General features: G+C 37.6%; 1 protein-coding gene across 1 annotated transcript in view; it reads right to left on the bottom strand.

Annotated features, from left to right (window-relative positions):
- WDR49 (WD repeat domain 49) overlaps positions 1-16,185 on the bottom strand; it is a 183,541-nt gene that overhangs the window by 117,003 nt on the left and 50,353 nt on the right. The window contains exons 5-6 of the mRNA XM_037988593.2: positions 14,961-15,128; positions 12,781-12,929 (exon numbers count right to left, since the gene is read on the bottom strand). Coding sequence (XP_037844521.2) covers positions 12,781-12,929; positions 14,961-15,128 — 317 coding nt within the window. The remainder of the gene's footprint in view (positions 1-12,780; positions 12,930-14,960; positions 15,129-16,185) is intronic.

Raw genomic sequence — 16,185 nt, 5'->3', positions numbered from 1 at the left:
TAAACTGTTTTTGGAAGAGGCCAGGTAGTCTTAGCACTGATGATGGCTGTACATAATCAACTGTGACTCTAAAGACATTTTTTCACTTGCTTTTACATTATAAAACCTCTCATAGAAGTCTGTAATGATAAAATATTTGATACTTGTTTCATATATATATTTGATAAAGATTCTCTTATTTAACTACAATTTATTGGGGACCTGGTATATATATGGCATAATTCCAGAAAGACATTGCCCCTAACCTGATGAATCCTATCATTTAGTTGATAATTATATGATTTCATATATTGTATTCAACATGTATTTAATACATTAATATTTTCTAGGTCTTGGGAAACACAAAAATAAATTCAACAAATAATTTTTACCTTCAAGCAATCAGAATCTAATGAAAAACAAAATATACATATACAATGCTCTGGTATCCAAGTCAGATTGTGTTAAATTCAATAATGGAAATGAAACAAAGTGCTAAAAGATCTCAAACAGTAGGCCAGCTAAATCTAACTCAGGCATCATAAAAGGTTTCACTCAAGTTTCTTTGGTACTTTAGACTCAAAGTAATATGTCTTCACTTCAAGCTGTCAACATGTAACTATTGAATAAGCACTACAAGGTGCCAAGCCCTGTGATAAATACCAAGAATACAAGCTGAAAAGACACCGACCTTTTCTTGTTCATTTTTTCTTTTTTGAGACAGGGTCCCTCTCTGTCACCCAGGCTGGAGTGCAATGGTATGATCATGCCTGACTGCAGCCTCAACCTACCAGGCTCAGATGATTGTCTTACCTCAGTCTTTCTGGTAGCTGGGACTACAGGTGTGCACAACTATGCCCCCTAATTTTTGTATTTTTTGTAGAGATGGGTTTTTTCCATGTTGCCCAGGCTGATCTTGAATTCCTGGGCTTGAGTGATCCACCCACCTCGGCTTCCTACAGTGCTGGGATTACAAGCGTGAGGTGCCACGGCAGCCCTCTTTTTATTTTTTCTAATTAATTTATTTTTATTTTGGTGGATACAGAGTAGGTGTATATATTTATTGATTACATGAGATATTCTGATACAGATATGCACTGCATAATAATCACATCAGGGTAAATGGAGTAACTATCACCTCAAGCATTTATCCTGTGTGTTATAAGCAATCCAGTTATATTATTTTAAATATTGTAAATATACAATTAAACTATTTTTGACTATAGTCACTCTGTTGTACTAGCAAATACTAGGTCCTCTTAATTCTTTCTATTTTTTGTACCCATTAACCATACTCACTTCCTCTCCAACCTCCCCCACCACTACCCTTCCCAGCCTCTAATAACCATTCTTCTTCTATCTCCATCAGTTCAATTGTTTTAATTTTTAGCTCCCACAAATAAGTGAGAACACTTAAAGTTTTCCTTCTCTAACAGGCTTATTTCACTCAGCATAATGACCTCCAGTTCCAACCATGTTATTGCAAATGACAGGATCTCACTCTTTTTTATGACTGAATAGTACCCTACTGTTTATAAATACCACATTTTCTTAATCCATTTATCTTCTGATGGACATTGGGGTTGCTTCCTAATTTTGGTTATTGTTAACAGTACTACAGTAAACATGGAAGAGCAGATATCCATACAATATACTGATTTCTTTTCTTTGGAGTATATACCTAGCAGTGGGAATGCTGGATCATATGGCAGCTCAATTTTTAGGTCTATTATAGTGATTTTACCAATTTACATTCCTACCAACAGTGCATGAGAGTACCCTTTTATCCACATCCTCACCAGCATTTGTTATTGCCTGTCTTTTGGATATAAGCCATTTTTAACTGGGGTGACATGATATCTCATTGTAATTTTGATTTGCATTTCTCTGATAATAAATAATGTTGAGCACCTTTTCATATGCCTGTTTGCCATTTGTCTTCTTTTGAGAAATGTCTGTTCAGGTATTTAGCCCACTTTTAATCAGATGATTAGATTTTTTTTCCTACAGTTGTTTGAGCTCCTTGTACATTCTTGTTATTAATCCCTTGTCAGATGGATAGTTTGTAAATATTTTCTCCCATTCTGTGGGTTGTCTCTTCACTTTACTGATTGTATACTTTGCTGTGCAGAAGCATTTTAACTTAATGTGATCCCACTGGTCCATTTTTTTCTTTGGTTGCCTTTGCTTTTGGGGTATTGCTCAAGAAATTTTTGCCTAGTCCAATAGGCTGGAGAGTTTCCCCAATGTTTTTATTTAGCAGATTCATAGTTTGAGGTATTAGTTTTAAATATATAATCAATTTGGATTTAATTTTTGTAAATGACAAGCTTTAGGTGTCTAATTTTATCTTCTGCATATAGATATTCAATTTACCCAGCACTATTTATTGAAGAAACTGTCTTTTCCTCAATATATGTTATTAGCACCACTGTCTAAAATGAATTCACTGTAGATCGATGAATTTATTTCTGTGTTCTCCATTCTATTCCACTGGTCTATGTGTTTGTTTTCATGCCAATGTCATGCATTTTAGTTATTACAGCTCCACAGTATAACTTGAAGTCAGTTAGAGTGATTCCTTCACTTTTGTTCTGTTTGCTTAGGATAGCCTTGGCTATTCTGGGTTTTCTGTGATTCTACATAAATTTTAGGATTGTTTTTTCTATTTCTGTGAAGAATGTCATTGGAATTTTGATAGGAATTGCATTAAATCTGTAGATTGCTTTTGGCAATATGGATATTTTAACAATATTTATTCTTCTAAACCATGAACATGTAATATCTTTCCATTTTTGTAGCTTCTTCAATGTCTTGCATTAATGTTTTATACTTTTCATCATACAAATCCTTCACTTTTTTGGTTAAGTTTATTCCTAGATATTTAATTTTATTTGTAGCTATTCTAAGTGGGATTACTTTATTGATTTTCAGATTGTTTGTTGTTGGCATGTAGAAATGCAACTGATTATGTTGATTTTGTATCCTGCAAACTTTACTGAATTTGCTTACCATTCTAATGTTCTTTGGTGGAGTAGTTTTTCCAAACACAAGATTTTATTATCTGCAAATAAGGATAATGTGACTTCTTCTTTTCCAATTTGGATGTCCTTTTTATATTTCTCTTGTCTGATTATTCTAGCTAGGACTTACAGTACTATATTGAATAACATAGTGGGCATTGTTGTGTTCCAGATCTTAGGTGGGAGGCTTTCAGCTTTCTCCCATTTCAATATGATACTAGCTGTTGGTCTTTTATATATGACTTTTACTATGTTGAGTTATGTTTCTTCTAAATTAAAACATTTTGAGTCTTTTAAATCATGAAGAGATGTTGAATTTTATCAAATGCTTTTTCAGCATCAATTGAAATGATTATTTAGTTTTTGTCCTTCATTCCATTGACATCATGTATCAAATTGATTGATTTGCAAATGTTGAACCATTCTTGCATTCCTGGGATAAATCCCACTTGGCCATAATGAATGATCTTTTAAACATGTTGTTAAATGTTGATTGATAGTATTTTGTTGAGGATTTTTGCATCAATGTTCATGAGGGCTATCAACCTATAGTTTTCTTTTTTGATGTGTCTGTGTCTGGTTTTGGTATCAGGGTAATAATGGCTTTGTAGAATGAGTTTGGAAGTATTCCTTCCTCCCTTATTTAGTGGAATAGGATTGGTACTAGTTCTTCTTTTAATGTTTCGTAAAATTCAGCATCGAAGACCTTAGGTCCTAGGCTTTTCGTTGTTGAGAGGCTTTTTTCTATGGCTTCAGTCTCATTACTTGTTATTGGTCTGTTCAGGTTTTGAAATTTTTTAGGGTTTAATCTTGGTAGTTTGTATACGTCTAGGAATTTATCCATTTCTTCCAGATTTGTCAAATTATTAACATATAGTGGCTCATAGTAGCCATTAATAATCATTTGAATGTCAGTGATATCACTAATAATATATCCTTTTAAATCTGTACTTTTATTTATTTTATTTGGGTTTTCTCTCTTTTTTTCTTAGTTAGTCTGGCTAAAGGTTTGTCAATTTTGTTTATCTTTTCCAAAACCAATTTTTTATTTCATTGATCTTTGTATTCTTTCTTCATATCGACTTCATTTGTTGCTGGTCTGATCTTTATTTTTTCTTCTACAGATTTGGGGTTTGGTTTGTTCTCGTTTTTTGAATTCTTTAAGAGGCACCATTAGGTTGTTTATTTGAAGTTTTTTCTCTTTTTTGATGATAGCTATAAACGTCTCTTTTAGTACTCCTCTCACTGTATCCCACAGGTTTTGGTATGCCATGTTTCCATAATCATTTGTTTCAAGTAATTTTTCAATTTCCTTCTTAGTTTCTTTATTGACACACTGGTAATTCAGGAGAATATTGTTTAATTTCCATGTATTTGTAGTTTTCAAAATTACTCTTGTTATTGATTTCTAGTTTTAGTCCCTTGTGATCAGAGAAGATGCTTGATATTATTTAAATTTTTTGAATGTTTCAAGACTTGTTTTGTGACCTAACATATGGTCTATCTTTGAGAATGATTCATGTAGTCAGAAAAAGATTTTGTATTCTGCAGCAGTTGGATGAAATGTTCTATAAATATCTATTAGGCCCCTTTCTTCTATAGTGTAAAGTCTGATGTTTCTTTGTTGATTTTCAGATCTTCTCAATGCTGAAAAACGAGTGTTGATGTCTCCAGCTATTGTTGTATTGTGGTCTATCTCTCCATTTAACTCTAATAAAATTTGCTTTTTATATCTGGCTGCTCCCGTCTTGGGTACACATATATTTACAATTGTTATATTCTCTTGCTGAACTAATTTATTTATCATTATATAATGATTTCTTTGTCCCTTATAGGTTTGGCCTGAAATCTATTTTGCCTGATATGAATATAGCAACTCCTGTTCTTCTTTGTATTCCATTGGCATGCAATATTATTTTTCCTTCCTTTATTTTCAGTCAATGTGTGTCTTTATAGGTAAAGTGTGTTTCTTGTAGGCAATAGATAACTGGGCCTTGTTATTTTTTTATCCAATCACTCTACTATGTCCTTTGATTGGACAGTTTAGTCCATTTACATTCAATGCTATTATTGATAAATAAGGACTTACTATTGTCATTGTGTTGTTTTCTTGTCTTGTGGTCTTCTCTTCCTTCTTTCATTCCTTCCTGTCTTCCTTACAGTAAAGGTGACTGTCACTGGTCATATGATTTAGTTTCTTGCTTTGTATTTTTTTGTGTATTCATTGTATGATTTTTGGTTAGAGGTTACCATGAGGCTTGAAAATACTATCTATAATCTATTATTTTAAACTGACAGCAACTTAACACTGTTCGCATAAACAAACCAACAAGCAAAAAGAAAACTAACAAAGACTCTATACCTTAACTTCATCCTCCCACTTAACTTTCTGTTGTTTCTATTTATATCTTATTGTACTGTCTGTGTCTTAAAAGTTATTGTAGTTATTTTTGATTAGTTCATCATTTAATCTTTCTACTTCAGATAAGAATAGTTTACACAGCACAGTTACAGGGTTATATTCTGTGGTTTTTTGGGTACTTACTATTACCACTGACTTTTGTACTGTTGGATGATTTCTTTTTTTTTTTTCTTTTTCTTTTCTTTTCTTTTCTTTTCTTTTTTTTTTTAGATGGAGTCTCACTCTGTCGCCAGGCTGCAGTGCAGTAGCACCATCTCCACTCACTGAAACCTCCACCTCCTGGGTTCAAGCGATTCTTCTGCCTCAGCCTCCCAAGTAGCTGGGACTACAGGTGCACACCACCATGCCCAGGTAATTTTTGTATTTTTAGTAGAGACGGGTTTTCACCATGTTGGCCAGGATGGTCTCCATCTTTTGACCTCGCGATCTGCCCATGTCGGCCTCCCAAAGTGCTCGGATTACAAGCGTAAGCAGCTGCTCCCGGCCAGATGATTTCTTATTGCTCATTAACATTCCTTTCTTTCAGATTGAAGAACTCCCCCTAGCACTTCTTGTAGGACAGGTCTGGTATTGATGAAATCCTTCAGCTTTTATTTGTCTGGGAAGGTCTTTATTTCTTCTTCATGTTTGAAGGATATTTTTGCCAGATATGTTATTTTCCTTCGGAACTTTAAATATGTCATGCTATTCTCTCCTGAAAATTTTGCTGCCAGACATATTGAAACTCCATTTTATGTTATTTGTTTCTTTTCTCTTGCTGTTCTTAGGATTATTTCTTTATCCTTGACCTTTGAGAGTTTGATTATTAAATGCCTCGCATTAGTCTTCTTTGGGTTAAATCAGCTTGGTGTTCTATAACCTTCTTGTATTTGGACACTGATATGTTTTGCTAGGTTTAGGAAGTTCTCTGTTATTATCCCTTTGAATAAACTTTCTACCTTGTTTCTCTCTCAACCTCCTCTTTAAGTCCAATAACTCTTAGATTTGCCTTGTTAAGGCTATTTTCTAGATCTTGCAGGTGTGCTCCATTCATTTTTATTCTTTTTCCTTTTGCCTCCTCTGACTGCATTTCTAAATATCCTGTCTTCAAGCTCACTACCTTCTTCTGCTTGACTGATTCTGCTATTAAGAGACTGACACATTCTTCAGTTTGTCAATTCCATTTTTCAACTTTAGAATTTCTGCTTGATTTTTTAAATAATGTTAATCTCTTTGTTAAATTTATCTGATAGAATTCTGAATTCCTTCTCTGTGTTATCTTGAATATCTTTTGAGTTTCCTCAACACAGCGATTTTGAATTCTCCGTCTGAATGGCCACATATCTCTGTTTCTCCAGGATGTGTTATTATGCCTTATTTAGTTCATTTAGTGAGGCCATGTTTTCCTGGATGGTGTCGATGTTAGTAGCTGTTCTTTGGTGTCTGGGCATCAAAGAGTTAAGTATTTATTGTAGTCTTCACTGTCTTGGCTTATTTGTAGCTATCTGATATGGTTGGCTCTGTGTTCCTACCCAAATCTCATCTCAAATTGTAATCCCCATGTGCTGAGGGAAGGACCTAGTTGTAGATGACTGGATCATGGGGGAGGTTCCCCATGCTGTTCTCATGATAGTGAGGGAGTTGTCACAAGATCTGATGGTTTAAAAGTGTACAGTGGTCTCCATCTCTCATTCTTCCTCTCCTGCTACCATGTAAGATGTGCCTTGCTTCCCCTTCACCTTCTTCCATGATTTTAGTTTCCTGAAGTCTCCCCAGCCATGGCACTTGTGAGCCAATGAAACCTCTTTTCTTTATAAGTTACCCAATCTCAGGTACTTCCTTGTAGCAATGTGAGAACAAACTAATACAGAAAATTGGCACTGAGATAGTGGGGTGCTGCTATAAAGATACCTGGAAGTGTGGAAGCAACATAGGAACTGGGTAACGGGCAAAGGTTGGAAAAGTTTGAAGGGCTCAGAAGAAGACAGGAAGATGTGGAAACATTTGGGACTTCTTAGAGACTTGTCAAATTGTTTTGACCAAAATGCTGATAGTGATATGGACAATGAAGTTCATGCTGAGGTGGTCTCAGATGGAGATGAGGACCTTATTGGGAACTGGAGCAAAGGTCACTCTTCCTATTCTTTACCAGAGACTTGTGGCATTTTGCCCCTGCTCTAGAGATGTGTAGAACTTTGAACTTCAGAGAGATGATTTAGAGTGTCTGGCAGAAGACATTTCAAAGCAGTAAAGCATTCAAGATATGACCTGGCTTTTTCTGAAAGCATACAGTCATATTCATTCCCAAAGAGATGGTCTGAAGTTGGAAATTATGTTTAAAGGGAAGCAGAGCATAAAAGTGTGGAAAATTCGCAACCTAATCATGTGGTAGAAAAGCAAAATCCATTTTTTAGGGAAAAATTCAAGCTGGCTGCAGAAATTTACATAAGTAACAAGGAGCCAAATGTTAATAGCCAAGACAACGGGGAAAATGTCTTCAGGGCATTTCAGAGATCTTCATCACAGGCCCAAAGTCCTAGGAGGGAAAAATGGTTTCATGGACCTGGCCCAGGTTCCTGCTGCCTCTGTGCAGCCTCAAGGAATGGTACCCTGAATCCCAGCTGCTCTAGCTCTAGCCTTGGCTAAAAGGGGTCAAGGTACAGCTAGGGCTGTGACTTCAAAGGGTGCAAGCTCCAAGCATTGGCAGCTTCCACATGGTGTTGAGCCTGTGGGCATACAGAAGACAAGAATTGAGCTTTGGGAGCCTCTGCATAGATTTCAGAGGATGAACTAAAATGCCTGGATGTCCAGGCAAAAGTTGGCTGCAGGGACCCCTCATAAAAAACCTCCACTAAGGCAGTTCAGAGGAGAAATGTGGGGTTGGAGCTCCCACAGACAGTCCCTCTGGGGCACTGACTAGTAGAGCTGTGAGAAGAGGGTCACCATCCTCTAGACCCCAGAAGGGTGAATGTACCCTTTCAGGTGCGTCATGAACCTGAAAAAGCCACACACACTCAACACCAGCTTGTAAAACAGCCACAAGGACTGTACCCTGCAGAGCCACAGGAGCAAATCTGCCCAAGGTCAGGGAGCCCACCCCTTGCTTTAGCATGTCCTGGATGTGAGACATGGAGTAAAAGGAAATTTTGGAACTTTAAGGTTCAGTGACTGTCTTGTTGGGTTTTGGACTTGCATGGGGCCTGTAGCCCCTTTGTTGTGGCCCACTTCTCCCTGTTAGAATGGTAACATTTACTCAATGCCTGTATCCCCATTGTATCTTGGAAGTTGCTAAATTGCTTTAGCTTTTGCAGGTTCATAGGTAGAAAGGACTTGCCTTGTCTCAGATAAGACTTTGGACTTAGGCTTTTGGGTTAATATTGGAATGAATTAAGACTTTGCGGGACCATTGGAAAGGCATGATTGTGTTTTGAAATGTGAGAAGGTTGGGCTGGGGACAGTGGCTCCCAGCACTTTGGGAGGTGAGGCGGGCAGATCACAAGGTCAGGAGATCGAGACCATCTTGGCTAACATGGTGAACCCCGTCTTTACTAAAAATACAAAAAATTAGCTGGGCATGGTGGCCAGTGCCTGTAGTCCCAGCTACTCTGCAGACTGAGGTAGGAGAATTTCTTGAACCTGGGAGGCAGAGTTTGCAGTGAGTCAAGATCGCACCACTGCACTCCAGCCTGGTGATAGAGCAAGACTCCATCACCCCCACCAAAAAAAAAAGAAAAAAGAAAAAAGAAATGTGAGAAGGACATAAGGTTTGGGAAGAGCCAGGGTGGAATGATGTGATTTGGCCCTGTGTCCCCACCCAAATCTCATCTCAAATTGTAATCCCCATGTGTCAAGGTAGGGAGGTGATTGGATCATTGGGGTAGTTTCCTCATGCTGTTCTCATGATGTAAGTGAGTTCTCATGAGATCTTATTGTTTAAAAGTGCATGGTGGTTCCCCCACCCCACTCTTTTTCTCCTGCTGCCATGGAAAATGTGGCTTGCTTCCCCTTCACCTTCCACCATGATCGTAAGCTTCCTGAGGGCTCCCCAGCCATGTGGAAACATGAATCAATTAAACTTCTTTTCTTTATAAATTATCCGGTCTCAGGTAGTTCTTTATAGAAGTGTGAAAATGGACTAATACACCATTCTTTTTTGAGAGGCTTTCCAGATATTGAAAGGACTTGAGTGTTGTGATATATCTGTATCTTCATTAGGGAGCACCCCAAGCCCAGTAATGCTATAGTTCTTGCAGACTCATAAAGGTCCAGTTTGGAATCTTGCATAAAATCCAGAAGTGTCCAGATTACTAGACAGGCTCTTGTTCTCTCACCTTACTTTCTACCAAACAAATAGAGTCTCTCTCTCTCTCTCTCTATTCTGAGCCACTTTGGGTTGAGGGTGGAGTGACACAGGCACTTATATGGCCATCACCACGGAGACTATGCTGGGTCAGATATGAAGCCAGCACAGCACTGGGTCTTGCCAAAGACCTGCTGTAACCACTACCTGGCTACCACCTATGTTTTCCCAAGGCTTTGGGGCTCTATGGCCAGCAGGTGGTTAAGCAGACAGCCTTGTGTCCTTCCCTTCAGGGCAGTTAGTTCCCTCAGGTTCCAGGCAGGTCCAGAGATGCTGTCCAGGAACCAGGGCTATAGTCAAAAACCTAAGAAATCTACTTGGTGTTCTATTTTACTATGGCTGAACTGGCACTCAAACCACAAAATTAAGTTCTTCCCACTCTTCCCTCCCATTTTCACAGGCAGAGGAGCCTCACTTCATGACCATCACCACCACTGTCCCATGGGGAGAACTGCTACGCTACTGCCATTATTCACTTAAGGCTTAAGGGCTCTTCAGTCAGCTTGTGGTGAAGTCTGCCAAGCCTGAGACTCACCCTTCAGGGCAGGGGGCTCCGCTATGGCTCAGGGCTGTCCAAGGGACGATGCTAGAATCATGGACCTGCTTGGTGCTCTATCTCGCTATGATTATTCTGGTACCTAAGATGCTAGACAAAAATCACCTTTACTTTACTTCTGCTTTTCTCAAATAGAAGTGGCTCACTGCAGCCACCACAGATAGTAATATTCCATGTCTTACCTGAAGTCAACACATCTCAGTCTTATCCAAGTTCCATGGTGTACTATCTGGGTATCCCTGTTGTGGTTATTTAGAGCTCAAGGACTCTTTAGTTAACAAGTGATGGGTCCTTCCAGGACTACGTCCTTTCCTTATGGTAGCGGGTTCCCTTCTGGCCCAGGATATGTCTAGAAATGTAATCTGGGAGCTAGGGCCTGGAAGGGGGCACCTCAAAATTCTAACCAGGGACCTATCTTATTGTGGCTGTGCCGGTGTCCAAGTTGCAAGACAAAAGTCCTCTTTATGAATTACTTTCCTCTCCTCAAGTGGAAGGAAGGGGTCTCTTTTGAAGCTGTGAATTGTGCTGCCTGGGGTTGGGGGAGTGGTGGTACAAGCACTCCTTTAGCTGCCCTGGCTGGTATCTCAGTAAGTCATGTCTCCCCGCCCTTCCCCCAAGTCTACTGACTTTTAGTCCTTCTCAGGCACTACAACTCACCTAGGAGTTGCAGTCCTTGTGGTCCATGTCACACAGACACTGTGGTGGGAAAAGGGAAGGGGTGGCATTAGTAATTTGAGACTGTATTTCCTACCCTCTTCGGTGATTCTCTGTTAAAACCAGGCACTGTGAGTGCTCACCTGATTTTTTTTGGTTCTTAGGAAGGTGTTTTTGTGTATGTGGAGATAGTTGTTAAATTCTAAGGGGGGTACTTTTGGTAGGGTTTTCTCTTCCATAATCTTGCTCTATCCCTATGTTACATTTTCAATATTGATGCGCCTTAAGAAAGCAAACTAACAATATCAGTACAGCATGATACATGCTGTAATGAGAGACACACAAATGCAACAGGAGCACACAGAAAGAAACACCTTTGTCTGCATAAGAGACTTCAAAAAGTCTAAAATGTGGAGGATACATAGGCGTCTGCCAATTAATAGAAGACAGGGAATTGAAGGCAGAAGGAAGAGCACGTTGCAAAGCCATGAAACTGCATGGTGAGAACAGATAATAATTTGATATGACTGGAGCATTAAATGAATTTGAAAGAGAAAAGTGGGAAGTGAAGTGGGACTAGTAGATGGGGGAGCTTTGTATAAAAGGTTAAGAATTTTGGAGTTCATATTTACATAGAGGGCAGAGATGAAAGACTGAAAAATTGTTCTGCAAGCTTCTTGCAAATTAGCAGAATGGAGGGCAGATTAGAGTCAGATCAGTCTGAAAATAAAGAAATATGTTAGAAAACCTTTGCAGTATTTTGGGGAAAAGAAGATAAGGTTTCGCATTATAACAGTAGCAGCTGAGATGGAGAGGTGAAACCAATCAACATATTTTGATGATAAAATCAACAGGAATTGGCAGTTGATCATTGAAGTGCAAGAAAAAGTTTACATGCTAGGTAATACAGTAAAATAAGTAAGTTTGGTAGAATTTATGGTGGTTAATTTTGGTAGAATTTTTGGTAGAATTTATAGGGTGTGGCTAAGGAGTGGAAGATGAATTTCTATGTAATTTATATTTGCATATATTTTCAAATACACCAAAAATTTATATTCACTCAAAGAGTATCAAAGACTATCATCAATACACTTTATATGCACCCTCCTCTTCATAACCAACTATCTTGAAATCTATCATGTTAACTGGATCTTTAAGTTGGGCATTAAGATTGAAATTTTACCAAAGAACAAAAGTCAAGACTCAGAGAAGGAGAAATTTGCCTAAGCGGATATAAGTGATAAATAGTGTTGTCAGGATTCAACCTGGACTCTATGACTCCAGTGCCATATTTTTTCCACCATATTTAAAATATCCCATCAATATCATAAAACAGAGATGAACTGATATATTTAATTAAAAGGTTCTTAATGTGTTTGATATTCTTCAGATTAACTTCAATTTGTAATTAACTGAGTCTCTTCAATACCAAAGCAATAATATCTAATTGACTATGCCTAGCCACTATCTTATCAAAGCAACATTTCATTTTCTGTTTTTTCTATTGAATTTGTGAGAACATTGGAAGTTGTCAAGGTGTGACATATTGAGAATCCAATAAAGATTAAATCCCTGAGTACATGATTTGAAAAAATTTAATGAAATACTTTGCCCAGTTGTCTAGGACTACTGTTAAGTAACCATCAACCAACACCTTTTCCAAATATAGATTTCCAAAAACATAAGTAGCTAGCCAGTCTATTTTAAAAACTGACACAATCTCTCAGAGAAATTCAGATCCCAGAGTTGATTTGGGTAGGAACCAGGGAAGCAAAACTAAATTAATTAAAAGAACAATGTTACTTACTTTATCCTTGGAGAAGCTGAAAAGTTGTTTTCTTTCCACAAAGAATTGGACGGCTATTACACTGGCCGAGTGGCCCCAAAGGACACCCACGGGTTTAGAGACAACATAGGGATTCCAAAGGCAAACTTTATTGTTAATGCCAGCAGTTGCTAATCAGAATTAGAAAGAAAAAAATGTTTTTAATAGCATAAATAGCCCACAGCATTTTCTTTGTGAAATGAGTTTACCATATAACTGTAGCTTGATAAATGTCAACTGTAGATTGACTAATGCACCCTGTTTTGCCATTGTCTAACTAGACCAGGCTAATAGGGCATGAGTTCTGTCAATAGAAATAGTTGAAATGGAGGGAGTAGGGAAGAAAAAAATTCATAAAGGGGAAAAGGCTATGTATGAGGTGAAAGAAAACATATAGTCCCATTTAGAAACCAACCAACAGCCCAACCAGGAGGGGACTGAATCCTTCTTTCTAATCCTGATATTTCCCCTCTCCAGCCAGCTTCACCTAGAAATGTAGGCAGTGTTAAAGTTATCCCAAGAGTAAGAAAGAAAGAAAACAATGTTGAAAGTTCACAAATTAATTAAAAAGTATAAAAAGACAAATTATCAAATAATCAAGTACAGTCATGCATTTCATAACATTTCAGTCAACAACATACAGCATACATGAATATGTTCCCGTGAGACTATAATATGGTATTTTTACTGTACCTTTTATATGTTTAGATACATAAATACCATTGTGTTACAATTGTCTACAGTGTTTAGTAAGTCACATGCTATAGAAGGTTGTAGCCTAGGAACAATAGGCTATAGCGTATAGCTTAGCTGTGTAGTAGGCTACACCATCTCTTTGTGTAAGTACACTCTGTGATGTTCACACAATGGAAAATCACCTAATGATGCCTTTCTATCCTCATCATTAAGCAATGCACGACTGTACATGCAAGCAAACAAGTAGCACAAATATACTTTTGACCTGCTTTATTAATGGAATAAGATATTTTTGAACATCAATCGGTTAGTTATATTTAGGGAGCTCTTCAAGAGCAGGAAATGTATCTATTCAATACAACACAATACTCTTTGTTGCTTCCTAGTTTAGGGCCAGTTGTGGAGCTGAACTTAATCATCCTTATTTTTTCCAGCACTATAGCAGGTACAAAGTAATTATTATTCTACAGAGATTGAAATGATTAACCAATCAATATATTAAATAGTTGCTATTTGAGTCCTTGCCAAAATGAGTCACCAACTCCTCTATCCTTCTCTAATAAATCTACAGTACTCCTTGAAGATTTGATGTTGGCATATTCATGAATTCATATTCAAGGTATCTGTTACTGTGATTGTCAGGTATTATTTGGGGAATTTTATGGACACAGCTCCTTAGCTAATATTAAAACTCTTTGTATGAATGACAACTATTGAATGTGAGTTAATATGACCCATTCTGTAGACCATGTGTATGCTCTGTAACTACCCTATTAATTTTTCAATAATACATCTATACTTCATTTTTATGTTTGAACTAATATATATGTATATCAAATTATCAGCTTTCAGAATATCTAAATTTTTAATTTAAATAGTTAACGCCTGAGAAACTTTATATTTCCTCAGCTAAAATATACTTTTTTTTTACATTGAAAGAACTCCCCTCTAATAAACAAACCTAGGATAATCTGAACATTTTCAAAAATCATTAGAGATTGTATTCTGAAAGGTAATTGAAAAACAATCTACATTTTGCAGTTCCCTTGTGTATGGATGTGTGTGTGTGTGTGTGTGTGCATGCGCTGGTAGTGGTAGCTGTAGTAGTAGCAATGAAAAAATGCATTTGTTTGGGTGGAGCATTTGGTGGTGTTAGGAAGATGGCAGAATGGCAGATGCTGCACAAATTGTCTTCCTTCTCTGTATCATTTTACACCCTTCATCAATTGTAATAAAAAAGACTCATTAAAGCACTGGGCAGTTTCTCATATTTTTACCCCAATGTAGTTCATATACACTGCCTGTCATAATGCATCATTATCAGACATTCTCAGGCAATAAAATGTGAGCTGCTCAAGATGGTCTCTCTAGCAATAAAACAACAAGGTGGAGAAGGCTCCATGCATACAAATGCACCCCAGACTATTTATGAGGCCCTCATAGTTATCAAGATTTATTTTACCTACCAATTAAATTGAGCCAAGAGTGATAATCAAAAGCATGAATGCCCTGGGCAATGTTGAAGGATGTCATATGAAGATGCTTTTTTGATTTCTCTCTCCAAGCTAGCACCACACTATTTGTATTGCTGGTTGTACTGGAAATGATAGCATCTAAAGATGCATTGTAAGTAACTAATAAAAAATTAAAAAGAGAAAAACAATCTTTAGTTGATTCTTCACAAGATATTAGTAAAATGGAGCTGTTTTAACATGTAAAGTTAAAAATTAAACTCAAACTATGATGATACAAACTGACACTTAACACCTCACAAACCCCTTCTCCCACCTCCCACAAAATAATTCCATTGAGAAGTTACAGGAAATTCTACATTCTGACTTTGCCCCCAATCTAGAGATATCTTGAAGTTTTAAAAATTGGAACACCTGGCACGAAACAATGTTAATCGCAATAATCATATGGGGTTCTGAAGCTGTAAGATGAGTAATTGGCCAAATTCCTATGTTCCTCCTCCTGGGTCTGGGACAAGCAGGAGCTTATCAACCATCTGCTGCTCCCCAAAGGTCCAGCTCATGCCTAAACAATGGTTTATTTAAATTTTGACTGATCTAAACTGTTGGAGAGTGAAATGGCCAGGACTCAACTCCTTGCCAAGATTCACAAACAAAGCTACAGGCTCAGGTCAAAGTGGCTCTTCTGCATTCCTGATGAGCCAGTGCCAGACATTGTGGAGCAAATTCACACTTTCCAAGCAAGGATAAAGATCCTACTACCTTTTGTTAGGAGAACCTTGCCATTACTCTCACACCTACAGGCTCCAGAAGGCCAATGAATAGCCATAGCTGCTCTTTGATCAACTTGAAACCACCATGCCCTCTGTGGTTAGGCAGAAGTTCTCTTTGGCATTGTGCTCAATTATTTGTGTCCCACAGTTGGAGGATTTCTGATTTGACCTCAAGATCAAATTCCTGCCCCACACAAAGAGGAATGCTGTTGCTTTATAACGCTTAAGGGAAGTATTTTTTAGTAGAATGGCTCAGAAATATTTGTGATCAATTTATTACGTAGAATCAGGGGTAACGTATTCTGGGGAGTCAATTCTCAATGGATTGCTAGCATTTCTGCACTTCTTGTGAAGCTAAGAACTCACTGCCCTTTGTTCTGGATTATCTTTTGAAAGAGTTTTTGTTTGCATAGCAAACAGCCGTAGAATGTAAAGATAGCATCTCC

The sequence above is a fragment of the Chlorocebus sabaeus genome, chromosome 15 (assembly GCF_047675955.1).
Source record: "Chlorocebus sabaeus isolate Y175 chromosome 15, mChlSab1.0.hap1, whole genome shotgun sequence".
Classification (NCBI taxonomy): domain Eukaryota; kingdom Metazoa; phylum Chordata; class Mammalia; order Primates; family Cercopithecidae; genus Chlorocebus; species Chlorocebus sabaeus.
The sequence above is the reverse complement of the archived record's forward strand: the minus strand, read 5'-3'. Positions and strand labels throughout refer to the sequence as shown.